The sequence below is a fragment of the Harpia harpyja genome, chromosome 10 (assembly GCF_026419915.1).
Source record: "Harpia harpyja isolate bHarHar1 chromosome 10, bHarHar1 primary haplotype, whole genome shotgun sequence".
Classification (NCBI taxonomy): Eukaryota; Metazoa; Chordata; class Aves; order Accipitriformes; family Accipitridae; genus Harpia; species Harpia harpyja.
This window is the reverse complement of record NC_068949.1, coordinates 37,806,598-37,828,899: the sequence shown is the minus strand read 5'-3', so window position 1 is coordinate 37,828,899 and position 22,302 is coordinate 37,806,598. Positions and strand designations below refer to the sequence as shown.

Here is a 22,302-nt window from a genome sequence, read left to right as displayed (position 1 = left end):
TTAAAAAGAAAAATGCAGCTCAATAAATCAAAAGTAAAAACAGATAGTGCATTAAATAGATGTTCTATTAAAGTAAGGTTGCCTAACTAAAGATTGTATCAATGTAGGGAAAATGTTTCATTCTGATATTCTCCAACTAGTGAGTCATTGATTTATAAATTTTCTATTCTTCCTAATGCTTAGGTTTATATTTCTGAATTTTTGTGTTATCTAAAGGATAATGAAAGCAACCTTAATTAAGCAAATTTTTTATTGTGAATTTTAGTTTGTTGCAAGTCATAATATTATCTGGTCATATATGATAGCTCTTAATTCTTACAATTTGTTAAGACAAAGAAAATGGAAGAGATTTAAATCAAATTCAAAAAATATGTATACAATAAGAAGCAATACAATCTACAATTGACATGACACATCATTTAAAATTATATTATGTATTTGCTGATTTTCCTAAAAATATGTATCTCATTGATAAAAGTGAAGAGCCAGAAGAATTGTACAATTCCACAACTTTCTGTGATACAGATGAGTGCGATCAAACTGGAGACATCAGTATTAAATAATTAAAAAAATAATTAAAATAATGAGACACTGTAATGATCATTTAAATAAGACCAAGGAGTTACATTTTTAAAAGTCATTTTTTCTTTCAGTGATTTTAATGTACATCACTGGCAGCAACAGAATAATTTTCTTCACACATATAAATGTGATTTAGCTGAATCTTCAGTGAGGCTGCCCTGGAGGTAAGCAATTTTTGGGTGTTTTTTTCATTGGGTTTTTTTTTTTTTTGCAATTTGTTTTTGACCTCTGTGTTGAAATGGTTGATGATGCTGACAATTGTTAATAATAATAGTTTTAAGAAAATACTTAATACTAGGAAAATATATAAAAAGGATGCCTGCATTACCATCTGGATCTAGTGTAAAGATACTTCATCTAGTTTTAAACAAACTAGTTAGAATCAATTCACGCTTCTCTTCAAAGGAGGAATTTAGGCTTTAAAGACAAACTTGGGCTTGCATTCTACTTAAACTGCTCTTCTCATGAGAAGAAATGCCAACACTATTTATTTTTTCTTCTTTCTTTATATATATGTATATATGATATTTGCCATTTTATTTATAATAAAAGTTCAGTTAAAATACAAATCCGATTAAAAAAATTAAAATGTATTCATAGCAAAAGACATACTATGACAGCTGCTTTGAGGACTATTGATTTCAAAATGAGCAGTCACAAAAAGAAACATTTTTTATGCTACCTGCTGAATACTAGTTTTAAAGATTTAAATGGACAGAAAACAAGAATGAATTTAAAATACTTACCACCAACACAATTGCCTAGAGGCATTATAAAGAGCATGGTTATGAACTACAAAGAAAACTAAGTGCATACATGAATGAACATGAATCGTTTAGCCAACTATTCATCAATGTGGCAGAATCATCTTCAAACTACATGTCATAACCTATTTATTTTTATTTTCATCCAAACTATAAACTGTTCAGTAGGCTTATATAGAGAGAGACTTAATATCAATTCTATCTTACTTCAAGTACATCAGATGATTGCTGTACTAAAAATAATAAACTGTGTTAGTATAATCCATTACAGATAATATTTTAAGAAAATGAAAACAAAAGCTTAGGAACAAAACCGACAGCCTATACCAATCAAAATTATATTTGACCATCAACTGAAATTTTAGCTCTATGACTTCTGCAGGATTTGCCTCAAACTCATAAAACTAGTGGGTTTTTAAGCTAAAGGGGAGCTTCAGTGAATTCTTGATCAGAACATACAATGAATACAGAATTTTATCTATGAAGAATAAGTATTAAGCAAATAAGGTGATGAAATCTTCTAACTCAAACATTTTAGACAAGCAATATATATATCCATTACAGTTTCACTAGTGGCAGCTACTAGTACTGCAGTGAAAGTCTAACAACGCACTTATTATCAACATACCTGTATTTTAACATACAGACCAAGTACTGAAGTTTCCATGCAATGTAATGTCATTCTATTGTTTCCAGAAATTTAGTGGAGGCTTTGTCCTGGTTTTGGCTGGGATAGAGTTAATTTTCTTTCTAGTAGCTGGTATAGTGTTATGTTTCGGATTTAGTATGAGAACAACTTTGGTAACACCCGGATGTTTTCAGTTGTTGCTAAGTAGTGTTTATATACTAAGTCAAGGATTTTTCAGCTTCTCATGCCCAGCCAGCAAGAAGGCTGGAGGGGCACAAGAAGTTGGGAGGGGACACAGCCAGGGCAGCTGACCCAAACTGGCCAAAGGGATATTCCATACCATGTGACATCATGCCCAGTATATAAACTGGGGGCAGTTGGCCTGGGGGCGATTGCTGCTCAGAAACTAACTGGACATCGGTCAGCAAGTGGTGAGCAATTGCGTTGTGCATCGCTTGTTTTGTATATTCCAATTCTATTATTATTATTTGTCCTGGTTTCAGCTGGGATAGAATTAACTGTCTTCCTAGTAGCTGGTACAGTGCTATGTTTTGAGTTCAGTATGTGAAGAATGTTGATAACACTGATGTTTTCAGTTGTTGCTCAGTAGTGTTTAGACTAATGTCAAGGATTTTTCAGCTTCTCACGCCCAGCCAGCGAGAAAGCTGGAGGGGCACAAGAAGTTGGCACAGGACACAGCCAGGGCACCTGACCCAAACTGGCCAACGGCGTATTCCATACCATGTGACGTCCCATCCAGTATAGGAACAGGGAAGTGGGGGCAGGGATTTCCGCCGCTCGGGGACTGGCTGGGTGTCGGTCGGCAGGTGGTGAGCAATTGCACTGCGCATCATTTGTACATTGCAATCCTTTCATTATTGCTGTTGTCATTTTATTAGTGTTATCATTATCATTATTAGTTTCTTCTTTTCTGTTCTATTAAACCGTTCTTATCTCAACCCACGGGTTTTGCTTCTTTTCCCGATTTTCTCCCCCATCCCACTGGGTGGGGGGGGAGTGAGTGAGCGGCTGCGTGGTGTTTAGTTGCTGGCTGGGGTTAAACCACGACATTATTATTATTATTATTATTATTATTATTGTCATTTTATTATTGTCATTTTATTATTATAATTTTCTTCCTTTATGTTCTATTAAACTGTTCTTATCTCAACCCACAAGTTTTCCTTTTTTTTTCCCAATTCTCTCCCCCACCCCACTGGGTAGGGGGAAGTGAGTGAGTGGCTACATGGTGCTTAGTTGCTGGCTGGGGCTAAACTGTGACAGGCTTCTTTGTTCAGGAAATGGTTTGGATTTTTTTGGTTTTAACTTAGAACATTTGACAGTGTTCACTTGGTTTTACATTTCACTTTAGTATTCTAAAACCTAAAAAAAAGGAATCTACTCTTTACCTATGTATTTAAAAAAAAAAAGTCACCAAAATAAAACCTTCTTTAGAGATTCTGCTTTCTAACTAATATAGTGATACATACACTTAAATATAAATATATATATATGTAAACACACAGATATATGCATACACACACACACAGAGAATACACTGATAAAAAAGTACCCAGGAGAGCAAACAAACATAGGTGCATATACCCATAAAAGTTTTGATCCTAGAGAAGCTCCAGCTTCCAAATTTATCATCAGTAGGAACACTTGCTGGAAAAATAACTTTAGCACAATTACACCATTTATTCTAAAAAAAAAGTTTTCAAACTGTCTTTTAAACTGTATTATTTATTGTAAATTACCACTGGAGGTCTGTCAAACTCCCCAGTGTGCTTTTCATTTGCCTGTAACTACTACACCGCTGCTTTCACACGCTGCTTTCAGGATTTGAGTATTTCCATACAGGAGATGGTACCAGCTCAGCTTCCACGGTCTTAAAGTACCTGATGCCTTGCTTACTTTTCCAATGAACTTTAAAATTAAAATACTATAATCAGATTGATAGGGCTTAAAATTAGACTTCAGAGATTCTCTTTAAGATTACAAAAGCATACATTCTATTTACTCAAGATGTTTAAAAGGTAGACTGGAGGCACAGCTCAGGTATTTGGCAGCCCCCCATTCTCACAGCCAGCTGGGCTTTTGTGTGAGCAGCGGCGATGCAAGAAGTTCCTGCTCCTGGCCACCACCAGTCGCCTATAGATAATTTCTCCCCAGCTGCACTCTTCTTTGATGGATACAGAAGCCAGAAGAAAGCAAGAGCTGAAGCAAATTCGTATAGTTGGACTTGAAAAAGTAGAAGGATAGGATGGGTGAAAACTTATTTATAAATAAATGGCAATTTTGGTTAAACTATTTGCATCAAATTTCACATGTGAACCTGCATGACAGTGAGCACATTTGTGTCCGGCAGACAGACACTAACAAACTATATATTTAAGAAATATTTTGGAAAAACAAATCTCTCATGCAAATGTTACTTGTATTACTCAAAATAATTATGCTGATTTGTCATGCTTAAACAGAGAAACATCTCTTCTTCATATATAAGAAAGAACGGAAGCAGACCTTACCTGGACACTGGATAAAAGACCACTCATAATTTTTCTCTCTTGGACAAAGAGCAGCATCAAGCACCATTTCATTAGAGTGCACGCCAACAGGCTTCATGGGGCCTCTTGATGATCCTTCCAAACATTGCCCTTTTCCAGTGTTACTGGGATCGTTACACCATCCGCACCCAGGCTGTTCCAAACACTGTCCGCAGGTCCTCAGTCCGGAGCAGTTTTGAGCTTTATTACATGGAATAAAGCATTAATGCTAAGGGGTTTTTTTTGTTGGGGGTTTTAGTTTGGGGGTGTTTTTTTTTTAAATTAAGATGCTGGGATTTTACAACAGCTGATGAAGAAACAATTTTGCATTTCTATTTCCTTGTGTAAATTAAAAAATTTCAGTAACATCAATAAGAATATCTCAGTTTTCTTTAAAAGTTGTACTTCTTCAAAGATCACAAGATACACAGCAGGTGTTTCTTACACCACAATGCAACAATAAAGATTTCAAATGAACACAGATAATGAAGCAGTACAATAATATTACACATCTTCATTAAATCCCATGATAAAATCTACATTCTGTGCTTATTATTAATATATATTATGGGATGCATATATTACTAATTCTACTGATGCAAAGAGCCCTTCCAACAGGAAGACTCTAGAACTCAAGACAAGGTCAATAATCCAAATAAGAGTGATAATAATAATCCAAAAATTGTGATAATTCAAATTCAAACCAAAAATTTATTTGGGTATGAAGTATCCTGGGATCACACCTGAGTATTCACCTACAAATATGACTCAGTCTTGTTATATAGAAATTTTGAAACAAGCTAGCATACTACATATCTTTCCAAAAAAAGGATTCTTAAACTACAAGTCATAATTCAATCCCATTTAATTGAACTATATCTTAAGAGTCTCATCTGTTAGAGTGAATCTGGTTTCATTATTTAATTTGCATACTAAAAATCAAATCTCCCTCTAGATCTTTTATACTCTACTCTTTTTAAATAATTTATCACGAAATGGTCTTCCTGATATTTTAAATCTGTTTAGAACCAAATAAAATTCATATTCTGAAGTTACTGCCATTTCTTATTAATAAGAAATTAACAATTTAGTATCTTCAGAAACACCATTAGAGTTCACAAGTTTATTTGAGCTTTTTCTGTGACATCTTAAATTTTTTAACTTAATGATGTAACACTGAATCAAATTAACATCAGAATCATTTGAACATTGATCACTATGGGTCTCGTATCTTCTCACGTTAACTCTGTGGACACTTATAAAATAAATTTTAAAAGCATACATGAACTTCAGGAAGATCCTACCAGGAAGACAGAAACAGTCTAAGTTACTTTTTTAAAAGAAGGTATTTTAAAGGTTCATGGGGGGTTTTTTGGAGGACACTCAAATGGCTTCTACATGAGTGTAACCTCTCAATTTGGGTCAGCTGCAGCCAGGACACTACATCCAACTAATACTCAGGTTCACAGCTACCTGGACCACTCTGCTCCACAAAAGCAATACTTGAATCCATGTTATAAAGGGTATACTAAGCAGAACAATTTCATTTCTAATTAAATAAACTGACAGCAGAATAAAACTAGCTACTCTGACTTCAGCAACTATTAAAATTGTTTAAAAGTAATGAAAGTTGTCATGTCAGAGAAAAAAAACACTCTAGTAGTCTAAAGATACATGCAGATATCAAGAAAACAGGCAGTTAAGAATCTGAATGAAATCTCAAAAGGACTTTAACAGTGCAGAAAGCTGGAGCATGAGTTGTTGTATCATTAGACTTGGAAGGATCCAAAATAGGAGGAAATGTTTCAAGTTTCCCAAATATGGGAAGGGATGGGGGGGAAGGAGCTCATCTGTTCTTGGAAATCAGTGTCAATCATGTGACAAATCAGTTTTAAACCAGACCTCATCAGATCTGAAGCTGAATGATGCAAATTTAGTTTTTTGAATATGTTAGAAGATCAGCAGAAAAATAAAGACCATCATTCTGTACCGGCTGGCTTGCCCTTTCAGAGATGCACTGTAGATGATCCAAACAATTCTCATGCTGCTATTTATAAAGCTAGGAGAAAACAGCTCTGAAGTATCAGCTGCACTATCTTCATGGAATATAAAACAGAACCGAAAGTGGAAATCCTCAGATACTCTCTGTAGTGGCATTCAGCTAAAAAACTGAAGAGAGCTAACTGAGAAGTTATTGTTTGTAGAAAAAGGCAATGTTCAAGCAGAAATTTTTTTTCTTTGAAATTCTAGAGGTGGTCCAAGATTTTCAACTGTCAGCTATTCAATCAAAAGTCATAATGGATGGAAGACGTGGGGAAGAATGGAATGCAACTTTTTGGCAAGCAGGTATTAAAATGACAAAATGTCACCAATAAAACAGTATTCTTCATTTTAATTCCAAGTTGTGAAAATAAATGTGAAGTTCTCAGTTGTTCTATTTTTTCCTTTCAAATCATACGTGCTTGTGTGATTTTTTTTTCATTCAGAGCAAAACATCCAAAAACTCAGAAATCAGTCATTCAAAATAAAAATAAGATTTAAAAAAGAGGATTCTTTTTTTTTTTTTACAGGTATAGTTACATTCCATTCTTCAGGTAAGTAAAAACACTACCCCTTGATAAAGGAATCCACTTAATACTTCGTTACCTCAGCAGCAATAATGATGTATCTAACTAATAAAATTTTCGAGTCATTTAGACTGAAGATGCGTGAACTATGTTTCATTTTGACATTCATTTTCTTGTTTAAATGCAAAATATCTAATGCTTTAAATCTCTGAGGGGAAAAAAAACCCTGCTTATGGACATGGAAACTTGTTTCATACAAAACTGACTTTACATAATGATGAACTGGTATATAGCAAATCCCGTTCACCTTATTTAATATAAACTTTTACAGACCTGACAAAAATGACAATTAAATTAGAAACAATTTCTTGTATTCCCCAAACAGATTGAATCTGCATGATGTACAAATACTACACAAACACAAAAACAGAATTAAAAGTTCAGGCTGACATAATATATGCTATTTTAAAAAGCTAAGCATCATTCATGTGACGTTCTGTCAATTTTATCTCCAAATTTTCAATCTACTTATCTTCTGCCATAACTCACTATCAATATTTTATAAGTTGCAAAATTGATTCCCTATAGGAGTGAAAAAAAGTTTAGTGAACTGTTGTGAGAGAGAAACCTTTACATAATTACAGTATTATTACTCCAAAATACATGGGACAAGAGATTAAGTGTTCCTAATATTTCTTTATTTTTAGGCCATACATGGGCTGATGGCTGGGTTTAGAGGACATAAGGACCCAAGGAACGTGTAAACCCTACTAGTCCACACTGAACCTGGACACTAGGACCTGGATTAACATCTGAAATTTACTAACTAAGCATACAAGTTTACCAGAACAGGTCAACATTGTACTGGTTTGTTATATTCTATGATTACTAAGGATGAAAAAGGAATCTCAGTTAAGAGGAATACAGCCTCTTGGTCAGTTTTACCTGAAAGAAAAATTTTCCTATGCCTTGTTTTCCTTTAACCCAGATATATGTAGTGACCTGGTACGTACAGTCATTCTTCTCTCCTAAGATTACAATGTATCAATGGTTCCTATTACATATGTGGCATGACCTTACTTTACTTAATATTTTCCCGATGCTTAGGTGAAAGCAAGTAACAACCTTTTGTATTTTTTTGTATTTGTATCCAAAATCTATTAAATGGAAACATGATCTAATTATGACCCTGAAGCAAGTTGCTTCTTGTCAATATCATCAATCCTGCCAGAACATATCCAGAAATAAGGTGTTCCAGAGGCACTGATATCAAAAGACCCTTAAGGAGAGGGAAAGGAAGTTGGAAGTAACTGAAAAAAAAACAACTCTCACAGAGAAAAGCAATAATAAGATTTCAATGGTACACCTCAGAAGTCCTATATATTAAGGTTGGGTCCCACTGGATTGGAGTCTTTTACAGGTAGAAAATATTTTAATCAAATCTTGAAGGACAGTAAAAATACTAAGAAACAGTCTTCTGTAGGATGGTGACTGAGGAATTGTTCCAAATAAAACACAACTGAGACAAGAATCTAAGGCACCAGGCAGCTTGCTCCAGCATCTGCGTGAATTATGGCACCGATATACGCTGGAACTGCATGGTGCTGAACTTAACAAGGTCCAGTTACTACAGACTTGGGAAGAAGTAGCTTCAGCTGAACGGTATACTGAAAAGTACATTGAGTAGGTTTCTTCTTCTCATAGGGAGGCATTGTATCAATTTCTGATGAAATGTGCTTCCAAAACGGACATCTGGGGGGGTATCCTTGCTGCTTGACAAAGAAATCGCTTGCCTTTTATCTCAAAAGGATGAAATGAGCAACTTTGAACATTAACACAGCCTGACCCAGTCTGATCACATAGGACCAAAGTTTCCTGCACCTCCTTTACCTGCCTGAAGGCCTAGCAGGATTCCTTCTGTTTCCATGGAGAGGATAAACAGTCTGCAATGGTTAATATTCAGCATTTGCAAGTGAGAAGAATCTAAGGAAGACCATGACCATTTGTTTTGCATCTGTGTTACAATATTCTCAAGACTATTACGACCATTATTATAACATTGTTTTTATATTTGCATGCTAGGAAAATGGGCTGCTTTGAGTCTGACAAAATAAATCAGAATCTTAAAAACTCTGAATTCAGCTCATCTCCTTTTTTTATCAACTTGATGTTGTATAAGTCTAAGTTCTACATATTATTTATCTAATTTTAACAGTATTGTGTTCCAGCTCATGGCCATTGTTTGACACACTAAGACTGGTTATACAAACGATCATGGTATTTTTTCTTCATCTGAAAACATTAAACACTTTTTACTGTTTCAAAAGACTAAATGTTTCATTGTAAAAGAATTGCCAGTTATTTATCTGTATCTAGAAAATACACAGTATTGACTGCTCACATTACTAGCTATGTAAGGTCATTCATCTGAAATTATTTTTATCTTTAGTGAATGTGCTGAATCCTACTCATATAGATGCTCTTTTGAGTGGAAAAAAAATACAACACTATATTTAACAGGATGAGCGTGTAGTAAGATACTCACGGGAGCACGTGGCAGTTTGCCATTCTAGACACTGTCCATATGGGAAGGAGATTATATAGGCATTTGAGTCAACACATCGTTTTGTACTGCTACACCACATACATTCCATACCATTACTCGTGCAGTTCGAACAGGTTGTTCGCAGGGAGCAGGGCTTTTTGCAGGGTCTGGCATTCTGGTTAGGACTGACTGGAAAAGAACCACAAACATTTTTAATTTTGAACAGAAGTTCAATCTCCTTTTTCTTTAATCATATGTTCTATTAGAAGAATCCTTGTTGCAGTGAAAGTGGTTGCTTCCTTAATTAGCTATAAATAACTTCATCCAAACTTATGTTGCAGCATGTAAATACAATAATGTTTTATAAAAGCTATTAAGTAATACTCAGCATGAGTTACACTATAGAGTTCATTTAAAAATTTTCACAGCAATTTTATCTATATACTGAAATAACACATTCAATATTAATTGTGTGATAATGTCAGTTTATTTATGTGCACATACGTGACATAATACATCTCAAACTTCTATAACAAGTACAGTAGAGTTCTCGGTCTATCGTTCTCGTTAGTTTGACAGTATGTAAGCAACAAATATTCTACCTATGACTTACTTATCCCCTAAAACCTTGCCTTACAGTATACATATGAAAGTCACTAGAATCCAAAGGGAAAGTAATAAAACGAACATTGTTCAATGCAAAACAGATTTGGGTTGGGGTTTTTCTGTTGTTGTTTGGTTGGGGTTTTTTTGACTGGGGGGGGGTGTTTTTCTCTACTAGTGACCATATTCTGACTAGGTTAATGTTGTACGTTATCTCAAAAAGTCATAACACACAAAAAGAACTTGTATATGCTAACTCCTGATTTTTGCTTTGATTTCAAAAAAAACTGTAAAATGTACAAGAACAAAAGTATAGTAATTCTTAGGTAGGAACACAAAAATATACATAGTACTATATTTTCCACACAGAAGCACCATGTGAAACATCAGGATTAAGCCCTCCTATGTATTGCCATGTTTTTGTGTATTATTGGTTCATATTCAATACCACCCGAGTTCTCAAGCCATTCTGCATTGCTAATATAGTATGCCAAATCACTTAACCAAGGGTGTTCCTGGGTTTGACCTACTATGCATGTATTCAATGTGGTTTGCAATTAATAAAAAATACAAAGAAAAATCTAACAAAAATCAGCTGAACTGTAAAAGTACTCTCATACGGCTGAAGTACTTTGATTTCTACAGTCTTTGAAGCACCTCAAGATCACAAAAAAAAGCTAAAACAAGACACCAGTAACAGACACATATAATGTTGATCTAATTGCAAAATATTGCATCTTAATAATGTCATTTGTGTTCCACCTAGTGTATCCTTTACATTTTGAGAAGTCTCTTCCAATGTGACTATATCTTCTACTATTTTGAGAAACATCTGGTAAATAATTAACTATTAACTCAAAATTAAGAACACTGTGAAAGATAAATTTTTTAGGAAATACAGATAGCAGTAGCAACAAGTGTACAATATATACTTTAAAATTAACATTACTGTTTGGAATTGCTTATAAGAGAATAAAGAATTGGTAAGATCACGCTTTGGTTACACAAATTAACAACTCTGACAATTTCACAGCAAAACCATCAGACTGATAGGCAGTGTACCCAACACACCAACAATGCAGCTATTTTCCAGTTTTGCACAGACAATGCACAAAATAAAGCTGAAGGGCAGATTTAAACTTCATGTGCTCAACCTCACAGCTATGAAGAGAAACATAGGACAATCGAAGCACGAAAATCATGCTACCAAGCAACTTTGCCACAGTAATCTTTACACACAAACCAACCTACAAGATGGAAACAAGAACTTTGGTTTCATCAGTCTTTTAGACCGTTAAAATGTTCACTGATGTTCAGCGAGATTAAGAAAGAAAACATCAGCCTTATTGAACACCTCCACAAACGCTTTTGTGCTACAATCACTGTTGTCACTGACTACTACTGCTTTAGAGGCAATTTATAAGACTTCTGGTGTAATGCAAACTAAGCCATGTAAACTAATTCACAAATAAATATTTGCTGTTTTAGGAATATTATTTGTTTTCTAGATTAAAGCTCCATATTTTTCAAAAAATATAAAAGTAATTTTTTTTTTGTTTAATCCAAATTGTCCAAAGATTCCTCTTAGCCAAATGAAAGCCCAAACAGATTGCTAATCATGACAGTGACAGTAACTGAGTATAAGAGATTGCTTACCAACAGGTTTTTCACACACAAGACCATCTGCCATTGCAGTGCATGGATTCGCTTTCAGACCTGCCACCTCTGCTCTTTCTAGATACGCACAGAAGCCAGAGTCATTTGGCTCTCCAGGAAGCCACTGCAGAGTAGTATTTGTAAAAGGAGACATGTCATCCCATCCCCAGTAGGAGATGTTGATCTTGCGTAAACCTACCCAAGGTGAAATTTTCTATGAATCAGAATGAAAGAAATGTGAGATAATTAGTTAAATGCTTTTTTTTGTTGTTGTTAAAACATTTCAAAGAATAACTCAACAGCAACAACTTCACATTTTGAGAGAATTCACCATGTTCTTCTCTCACTTTATCACCTCATCGGTCATTGTCGATATAGTTTTTATCTTAATTGTTCTACCTTGCTGACCCCCCCCCAAAACCAAACAAAAACACCACACCCACTATATACTTCTGTTCTACTCAACATCTGTGTTTGTTCTATTCAAAGTCAATCCTGATTACTATTATTTGATAAAGAGTCAGACACCGGGCCAAATGGTCATAATGAAATTGTTTTCTTGGGGTTTTTTTTGCACTGGCTGCTATATCAATCACTAATTGCTAGGCCAAAATGGATAATAAAATACACATAAGTCAACAGCAATTCACAGAAATCAAACTTCAGAAAAAAACAGGATAAATATTCCATCCTCTCAAATCTGTATTGCTGATACTGATCAACATCTTTAGCCAAATCAGAGAGATAGATGAAAGTGGCACATGCACAATTCCAATGCCATTAAATAGACATTGAACACACTTCTATTGATTCATAAAGCTACAAAACAAAAAACCAAACTAGTCTAGAAAACACAAAAGCATTAGTACTCAAAAAATATTTAGGACGTATCAGTAAAATTACATCACACGAATTCGACCCATTTTTATCATTTTATCTTCTTTATACAATTACCAAGAGAAAAAGCAGATTTTGAGGAAGAAAGGCTTTTGCCTGTTCCAGGATAAATCTACATACATTTCTTGCTCCTATCACTGTAAAAAAAATCTCAAGATACTGAAAACAAACACTTTTCCTCATCTAATCTCTGTGCAGGCAGTTTTTCATCAACCCCAGTTTGAACATAAGGAACAGAGATATAGAGAGACTACAGGCTGTGACAGGTATGTGGTGGTAGGTGAATACCAGAGAGCCAAGCACAGCTATCTGCACCAGGCAAAGGACAGATGTTGTCAGCTCCAAAGCAGAGATGTTGATCTGATTGTGAATTAGGTTCTCAACTGATTAAATTTACAGGCCAAGGTGGGTAAAACACTATAATATACCTAAAGGGAACCTGCCACAATTCAAGATCTATGTGGTATTTCACAAGTGAACCAAGTCACTGCCATCATCTCTCAGAGAGATCTTTCATCGTTGATCTCACATCTTTCTTTGGCCACTCAGGTTTAATCCATGGCTGAAAATCTTTCGGACCTCTTAAATCTACACCTGATCAGAGCATTCCTCTTTTTCCCCTGTCTCATTAGATCAAACTGAAATATGAAGGATTATTAACTTTTCTTCAGAAATACCACTGGTAATTACTTTTTTAAAAAATCAGTAGGTAGATATTAGGTCAGTATTCCTGACCTCCCTAAAATGTACTCCCTATGCTCTCTCCTTCTTCTGTCCTATCAGGAGCATGATCAAACAAGAATTGCTACAGCATCTAACAGACTTACAGATGCGAGAACAAACTTAAATAAACCAGAAAACAACTAAGAAATGTTCCATTCCTTAAGCAGTGATGTACTCTGGGAGATTATCAAACACCAACAAGAACATCCAGCAAAAATGCCACCACCCATTCTTATGTCTTCTGTATTTACTTCATAACTTCATTGCTATCCCAGGTGACCAAATTTCCAGGTGTCTGTGAGAGCTCCCAGGTTCTGCATACTAGAAAGAACATGATGCAAGCAGTAAAAGTGGAACTTGGGCATCTGGAAGATGGTAGATAGTACATCCATTGTCTTATTTGTTATTTAGTCTCCTAGATTGCTGTATATGTGTGTGGTCCACACGCATCAGAAAACGGTAGATATTTATGCATGACTCTAGACATCTTGCTGTAGAACACTAAGCGTGCACACCAGGCATGTATAAAAAATGTCAGGGACTTAGGCAGGATAAATTGCTGACAAACACAGGCCTAAAACAACCCTAAATGCCTACTTTGGGGCTGAGGAATTCCAGCCAAGAGAACCTTCAACATATTACTGACTATTTCAATTGCACTGCCAAATAATTTGGCCTCAGCATCAGTATATAGAAAACAGAGAACCTATCCCAGCTATAGTGAAAAGTATGTCAGGCCAATAATGAAAACTAATGGTGCAGCAGTGACATTTGGAGGGAAATTCTTCTATTTGAGTGGGAGAGTGTCTCAGAACCCCTTTAATGATAGCGAAGCCCCAAGGATGATCACAAAAGCCAGAGCAGCCTTAGGAGATAAAAGCAGCACCCCTGAACTGAAAGACTTCTAGCAAAAGCAACACATAACGTAGTCACCATCATTCTTAATAGCTGTAGTATCTGGACAACTCATAATCATCACGTCAGATATCTCAAATTCCCTATGTACCATCTTTGGCTCTTTGCTAGTGTAACACAACAAAGTACAGACCTGAGCGCTGATTAGCATGCTATCAAATACACACCATCAAAGCTACTGCCTTGCAGGCTCACTTACGCTGCTCTGGGCATGTTGTTAGGATGCCAAAAACAGATTATCCAAAACATTTTTTTAATGTCTGATTAAAATACGGTAAATAGCTGAGAAGTAGGCCACCAAAATGCTCCAAGGACATGCTTAAAGCACATATTCAATTATGTGGCATTAACTCCATGATGTGGTGGACTACAGCTGAAGACTGCTGGCGATAGCAGAGATTGTGTGTTGATATCACCAAAGCTTATCAGAAAAAATTACTGCTGCTGCACTGCATGAAAGCCAACAGAAGAAAACAAATAGTGAATAGAGAATTCAGGAAGTTCCGCCCATGACACCTGCAGCCACCAGTGTGCTGTGACTATCAAACTAATTTCTTCACAAAAAAAAGCATAAATTTAGTCCTTATCTCTCAAACTGATGAAAGGTTCAGTCATAATAGCTGGGAGTCTCAAAGTACTTGAAGCAACTGAGGGACTTCAAAGGTGCCGAATGAGGAAGCCAATCCAGTTTCTTCTTCAGGCTTAAGAAATAATGAGAGTTGAACACCCTTCACTTGAACTCTATGGTTGTTACATTTAATGCAAAATGAATGTAGGAAACTGATTCCTTTACTTTGAGTAACTTGCTAAAGATGCTTCTGAAGAGGCTCAGACAGGAAGGAAACCAGACTGCCTGTTCTCTGTACCCAGAACTCACTGATGTAAGATTCGAGTTCCCAGGCCTCTTGAAAAATATTGTTATCAAACCAGGTGGGTGAAAAACACAGTACAAATCAAATCTTCACTTCAGAAAAACACTTGCTGACATGAAAACAGTCCCAAATATGTCTAATTTTTTCTTCTCAAGAGTACCAGCTTCTTTCTTAGAAGGTCAGGTGATCTTTGCTCAACGTGTAAGTGGGAAGAAAGTTACTCCTCAGAGAGTTCTGAAGACTTATTCCTTCTTTCTCAAGGTCTTGATGAATGTATACTTTCAAGATGTCCAAAAACCACAACCAAGAAATCTCTCCAGTTCTCACTGTATTTAGCACTTGGTAAGTTGTTCAGATTCAGAATCGAAGAGGAACCTGCAACTCAGTCAGAATCGAAGAGGAACCTGCAACTCAGTCAGAATCAGTTCCTTTTCTATTTGAGGAAGGAGGAAAAACTCCAACACACATGTGACCATGTACACATGTGAACACATACACATGCAAGAACTTGTCAGTAAACAATGACATGACCTAGTTCAGGAAATCATTCTTATTCAAGACACCTTTGCCTCACCACAGCAGGGCCATCCCACTGCTTAGCTTGTTACTAAGGAGCCAGAAAACAGGTGAGTGGAAATGTACTGAAACTTTTTCTAAGTGATTTGACTGTGCCTATCTCAGTTCTTCAAGCTGACTATTATAGTATCTAATGTTTGTCACAGTTTTCCTGGGTGCTTAAAAGTAGTCCACACTTGCTGGAGTTGCCAGTCCACTGGGGACAGAAATGAACAGGAACTCCAAAACCATGTGGTTCCTACCATTACTAGACTTTTCCTTTAATGCCAAATGTATGATCATCATGTGTTGCACTGGTAAGGAAGTAACAAGGTCATCTGGAGACCTTCCCTGTCTAAGCTCAGCAGGACCCACACCAGCTCTTGCTTCCTAGCAGAATCTGTCCGATTTCAGCAAGGCTGATATCTTTTGCTAGAATCTAAAGCTTTTATCAGAGCTACCTTCTCCTTCATTGCTCTGAAATAGAAAAGGAAGGGAGCATTTGCTCTCTCTAGAGAAGGTGTAAGAATTCCTTAATGCAAAGTACACTCTGCCACGCTCTAGCTTTCAAGAAAAGACTGGACAATCTAGTCCAGCTTGGGACTGTAGCTACCTTCTCTCATTTAGAAGCCAAACAAATGGTACAGCTCCATTTTACAGCTGCTAGTACCTAGAAACTTCGTAAAAATTGTGGTCATTCTGCCCTCTTGTCTCTTGATTAGCAAAGCAGTAGCGGGCATGCAGGGTGGAAGTAGACGTTGCTATTCATAAAGATTTCAGTCTCGCAGAGAGGTATTGTAAAAGGATGTCCCTTCAGATGTTACATACACATATGCACAAACATACAGAGACAGACCAGTGAATTTCCAGTGACACAGTGCATACAAAAAGGCCACAAGGAAAATGTATTACTCATGTTCTATTAATATTCAGCTCTACCACTCTTCCATGAATATGGAACAATAAGACAGGCAATATCTCCTACTTCTTTGTTGACATTACAAGACCTAAAATTATTTAAATTGAAATAATTTTCTAGCTAGCAGAAATTAATTGTCATGTTTGTTTTAATACGGTATTTTTTTAATCAAGCAAAAGAAAATATCTTAACAGTTGGAAAAATTTAGTAATTAAAATAACAGCACTTCATATTTTTATACATTAGCTATCAAAATACTTCTCTATTTGATGTCTTCACTTCCCTTATACTGGAGCCTTATTACCTGCTACTACTGCTATTAATAAGTAATGGGAAAGCTTCTGTTTTGCATAGACATGAGACTAACCATTGCTTTGAATCATAATCTTAAATTTTAATCTCTTAACCAAGATTCTCAACTGTATCCAGGGAATGATTTTCTATTTATGCCTCTAAATTTTTTTAACTTTTAAACGTCATTATCTTTTTAAATAATGATTTATCATTACTTTGGACATCAGTGTTGAACATTTTTGTTCCCATTTAAAATCATTAAGAGCAAAAAGCTACATTTCATCTACATCATGATACATCCACAAAAAGTCACCAAAACAAATGATAGCTTTTTGACTAAATAATACAGATAATTATTCTTTATAGGATTTAGGAATTATTTGAATTACACTATAGATTTCTATGTGAAATGGCAAAGTTCATAAAACTTTGCCTTAATAATTTTTCCTTCATGTGTGGCTCATAGGAGCAAATATGAATTCCAATCTACTATTTTTCTATTTTTATTCAACATGTATAGGACAGAATTTGCTTAAACATGATTATAGAATACCACTGCTCATATTCTGGCTGTTCAAATTGAAACAATTTTTTCTGGAATACTATCACTCACCATATTTTGAAAAATTATGTATACATTCAAATGTTTCAGTGGAGAGTTTTTTAAAAAAAATCAGCCTCCAAGGTATATATATGAAAACTGCCGTTACACACTGTATACAATTCATGTCAAAACAACATCAATAACCAAGCTTACTCAATAGCATTCTAGGTAAGTTATTGGGGGGGGGGGGGGGGGGGGGGGGAATACCCAGAAATGATCAAAGTAAAATTTTACAGTAAAACAAAGCAATGCAATACACAGCAGGTGGCCAAATCCATCTTAGAAAAGCTTGTAATGAGCCTTTACTAACATTGCACTGGAGAATGCAACCAAATATATCTTAGAAACTATTCTATAGCTTTGTCCCACTACACTGTTTAAAATTTAGAACCATTCTCTAGAATATGTTTCTCTTCTCATATATTTCTTTCTAGGCCAGTTTTTAAAGCTCACAGCCCAGCTTAGAAGCCATATACCCATGCTTGAAATGCAGCTAGTCACGGTTTATCTGTTTTTATAGAACAATCTTTTATAACAGTGACAACAAGTTGCCAAAAAGCCTTTTAAGTGAGAAATCAACCTTTATGTTAAGCTAGAAAAAATTTAGGAATTATTAAATTCTGAGACAAATTGCTGGACGGGGCTTTATTTTCATCTGACAGAAGAGCAAAATTGCAAGGGTATGATGCATACCAATAGAACATCATTCTATACTGACATCTACAGGCCTATTTAACTGAACATAAGGCAAGTTTTTAGCCATCACAGGAATTTATTAACTTCAAAAATGTACTCTTATTCTAAATGACCCAATTTTAATTTTCTTTTAAGTAGTAATTATGGAACTATGTTAGAAATGAAAATTATGTAACCTTAACTAGAGAGCTGATGCTTCATGTTAAATCCACTGTTTACTCAGAAAATTTAAGTCAGTCTAAGTTGCTTTGAAATCTACAGTGAATGTGAGCATTTATAGTCATGACACATTTTTCAGGCACTACTGCTGACTCAGCACTAATTTAATGAGGGCTGAATACTTTGCAGATGAGTGAAGTGAGCAAGTCTACCTTTACTGAATAGCCAATTACTTCTGAGGTTCAAAATTCTCCTACATTTCTTAATTTTGCAAATTGCTAAGGAATTATGTATCTCTTCCGGAAATTTATCCCCACCTTTATTTAAATTCACTTCATTTTGGATCTTAAATTGTCCTGGAAGTGTACGATATGCTTCTGACTCATTTTCTAATGTGTGAATCACAATATGTTATCACCAAACTTCAACAAACTTTTCAGGAATTGTTTGAACTCCTTGATTTCTAGGAAAACAGTTGCCCTAGGAAGAAACATACAATTAAACTTTGAAAATACAGTGGCCCCTTAGTGCTCAAATTTCCACAACATTCACAGTTTTGAGAAGGGCTTGCAGTTAGTTTGCTGCTTCTGCATCATTACAAACAAAAAAACCTACTTACTGAAAATAAGAGCTATATGAAGAGACGCCATCCATTCTATTTACTACCTCATTGCTTGGTTTCTATTCTTTAACTATGCATCTATTCTAACTATGCTAGATACCCACACATTTCATATTTTGTAAATATTTACCCAGCGAATGACACATTATAAGCAGTGGAAGCAAGCTTCATGATTTTTAAGTGTCTCGGTGTCTATTAGACACAAATGATGAAATCTAGATATAATTAGTAGTAGGAGTCCTGCATTAGCTCATAAGAACTCTTATTTCTCCCACTCTCTTCAAATTTTGCTGTTGTGGCATTGGTTAAAACAACACATAAAATCTGGCAAACTGAAAAGACTACAACTTCCCCAATTTCCATCTAGAGAGATTATGACTAGTATTGCAGTGGGACTTTGGTTTAGATTGAGTCTCTTGAGTCTTCCTCTTTACAGGGGACAATTTTTTTGGAAATTCAGGTTGTCTTCTCAGGCATTCAAAGTGAGTTGAGTTCCCCACTTCCTGAAAGTAGGAAGACAGTTAAACTGGAGGTGAACTAATGGACAGTCAACATAACAACTCTAATATGGAGGCAAAGTGCTGAAATAATTTATTAGAATTCCAAAACCACAATAGTAAAGTGGGACTGCTAGAAACTGTAGTAAAAAGACTAATTCAGAAAAAAAGTAGATGTCAGCTTCACTACAACCAAACATATGATAAAACCACAAAAACATTTAGCCCTCTGAGAATACTTTGAGCCAACAAGGAATAACATTGCAATGCAAAGCTCACTAATTAACTGCAACCTACACTCAAGTGTAATCTATAAAGGATGCTTAGCCTTGAGAACAGTGGGTTAAAGGAAAAGTTGCAAACAGTTTATATAATGAAAGGCATTGTTTAAAACTGTTCTTATCTTTGTTTATGCTTACTACACCAAAACTAAATCTTCTCAGAATTTATTGCATGCTAACAAGAAAATTATTATTTTTAGTTAAATCCCACAGTTGTGAGCAAACTCCCAAGAGAACTAATTGCATTTTTAAATGAATATACAACATTTGAATATTAGCATGAACAATTAATTAACCTCATATTGCTGTTTAATCTACTTCGCAGAAAAACTCGAATCTTCCTTTTTGTAATATTTTGCTTACTAGGTCAATAAAACAGCATATAAGAAAAAATATCAAGTGTCTTTAGCTTTAGCACATGAATCTGCAGTCTATCCATTGTGTTTACTTTGGCATTCTCTTAAAGAATTTATTTTATTTTCAATGAAAAATACAAATTAGACTTTAAATTATTGGTGATAGTTTTAGAATACATCTGCAAATTCAACAGTGTTTTGAATTTATACTACAAAGGTCTTTGTTTTGTCCCTATCTTTAGTACCAAATGAACCTTATCCTTTAAAAGGAGACAATCTATTGATTTCCAATTTAGTATTGGAATCAAGAGAATTTAGTGATACACAACGGGGTCTGGACAGGGTGTGGAGACAATGGCAGCCTCCTCCCTCTGAACCTTTCCAAAGCATCAATGTTTCGTATTATTCTAAACATGATGAAGAAATTGTCCTAAATTTGTCCCAGAACAAGCACTTTGTGTATTAGAAAGACAATCTACAAAGTCCCACATTGTTTCTGTGAAAAATAAAGAATTCTTAAGTCTTTCCAGGCCATAGTATTTACTGACACTATTTTAACAGTCTGTAAAATACACAACAGTTACCAAAGTTCTTTTTCTTTTCTCAGTATATCAGGTAGAGATAAAACCAGATCCATATTCTTATTTCCAAATGTTGCTCTGATACATTCACTAATCCTGAAAGCTTTTGTTTCACATAGGCGAAAGATTTTAAAGCCTTTGATATTAAACACACAAGTCAAACTCCACCATTGATAATACAGATTAAAAGCCATAGTATTCACCTTACAGTTGCTCCGACACTACATTTGTGAACTCCACACCACCACCTGTTACAAAAACAAGCCATCTAAAATGAAATCTCACTCCTTAAATCATTATGATTGCCGTTTGAGAGGAAAAGGCAGACAAAAGAAAATCAAGAAGTTTGAGAGCCTCTGTCACACCTGATAAGACATTTAGGCTGTCTCACAAAGAATAAATGTAACTGGACAGACAGATACAACGGAAAAACTTTTTTTTTTTTTCTAAATACCACTGAAAACACCAGGATAAGTCATGGTAGCATTTTATTAGAGATTCTGATAAATAAATGATTGTTTAACCCAAGATATACTTTTAAAGTGCATACATTTGTCTACAATTACATAAACTGTATGTGAGGTATCTCAAATTTACATCACCACATTGGCTCAGGACATACTTCCTTTAAATAAAGATATGCTCAGCAGGATGTCACCTTGTAGAAGTTCTAAACACTGAAATGTAAGAAAAATCTAGCTTCCAAGCACTAAAAAAAGCTATTTCTCATCTACACCTCAAGCCAGTCAGGTAATATCAGTCATATCAATACTTTATCACACACTATTAGATTTGAAGGCCTCCTGTGCAGTATTTTAATAGGAACCAGGGCAGGGGGCAGGGAAGAGGCAGCAAAATAAATAACTAGAGAAATCACTGCCATTTGTGATTTTTTTATTTTGGTTTCAATTACATTTTCAACATTATCTCATATTAAAGAGTAGACAGACAGAATGCGTTTCAAGGCTGCAGTGAGTACAATATCAGGGGAGATGTTCTGACATAGAAGAATTACTTTTCTCTGTCCTCTATTAGCAAATAATAGAAAATACGTGTCTTTCTAGTAAAAAAATTTTGCGCGGTCCAGGTCCTACATTTATTGGGAAAAAACCAAAAAACTTAAGTACATAACCTACGTTTGCATCTCCTTCTTGAAATGGAACACTGAAAAGGATAATAAAGAATATTTTGATTCACAGTATATGTCCCTAAACTCTTGCATTCAGATTTAGTATCACACAAAGGCAATCCTTAACTGCCCTTTTCTTTGTATGCATCTCAATTCATCTGCAACATAACAGCTTTGCAAATCACATACTAGCTTGATATAAGCTTTAATTATTGTTCATAATTATCTTTCATTTTCCTGTAACTGTAAAATCCTAAGCTACTTAAAAATTAGGATTTTTATACAAAGAAGTGTTCTACCAACCAAAA

General features: G+C 35.2%; 1 protein-coding gene across 4 annotated transcripts in view; it reads right to left on the bottom strand.

The window, feature by feature from the left end:
- The window catches only part of ATRNL1 (attractin like 1), a 542,514-nt gene that overhangs the window by 398,281 nt on the left and 121,931 nt on the right, over positions 1-22,302 (bottom strand). For all 4 annotated transcript variants that reach the window (XM_052798373.1, XM_052798374.1, XM_052798371.1 and 1 more), the window contains exons 16-18: positions 11,895-12,108; positions 9,636-9,824; positions 4,506-4,724 (exon numbers count right to left, since the gene is read on the bottom strand). In XM_052798373.1, the coding sequence (XP_052654333.1) occupies positions 4,506-4,724; positions 9,636-9,824; positions 11,895-12,108 (622 nt within the window). The remainder of the gene's footprint in view (positions 1-4,505; positions 4,725-9,635; positions 9,825-11,894; positions 12,109-22,302) is intronic.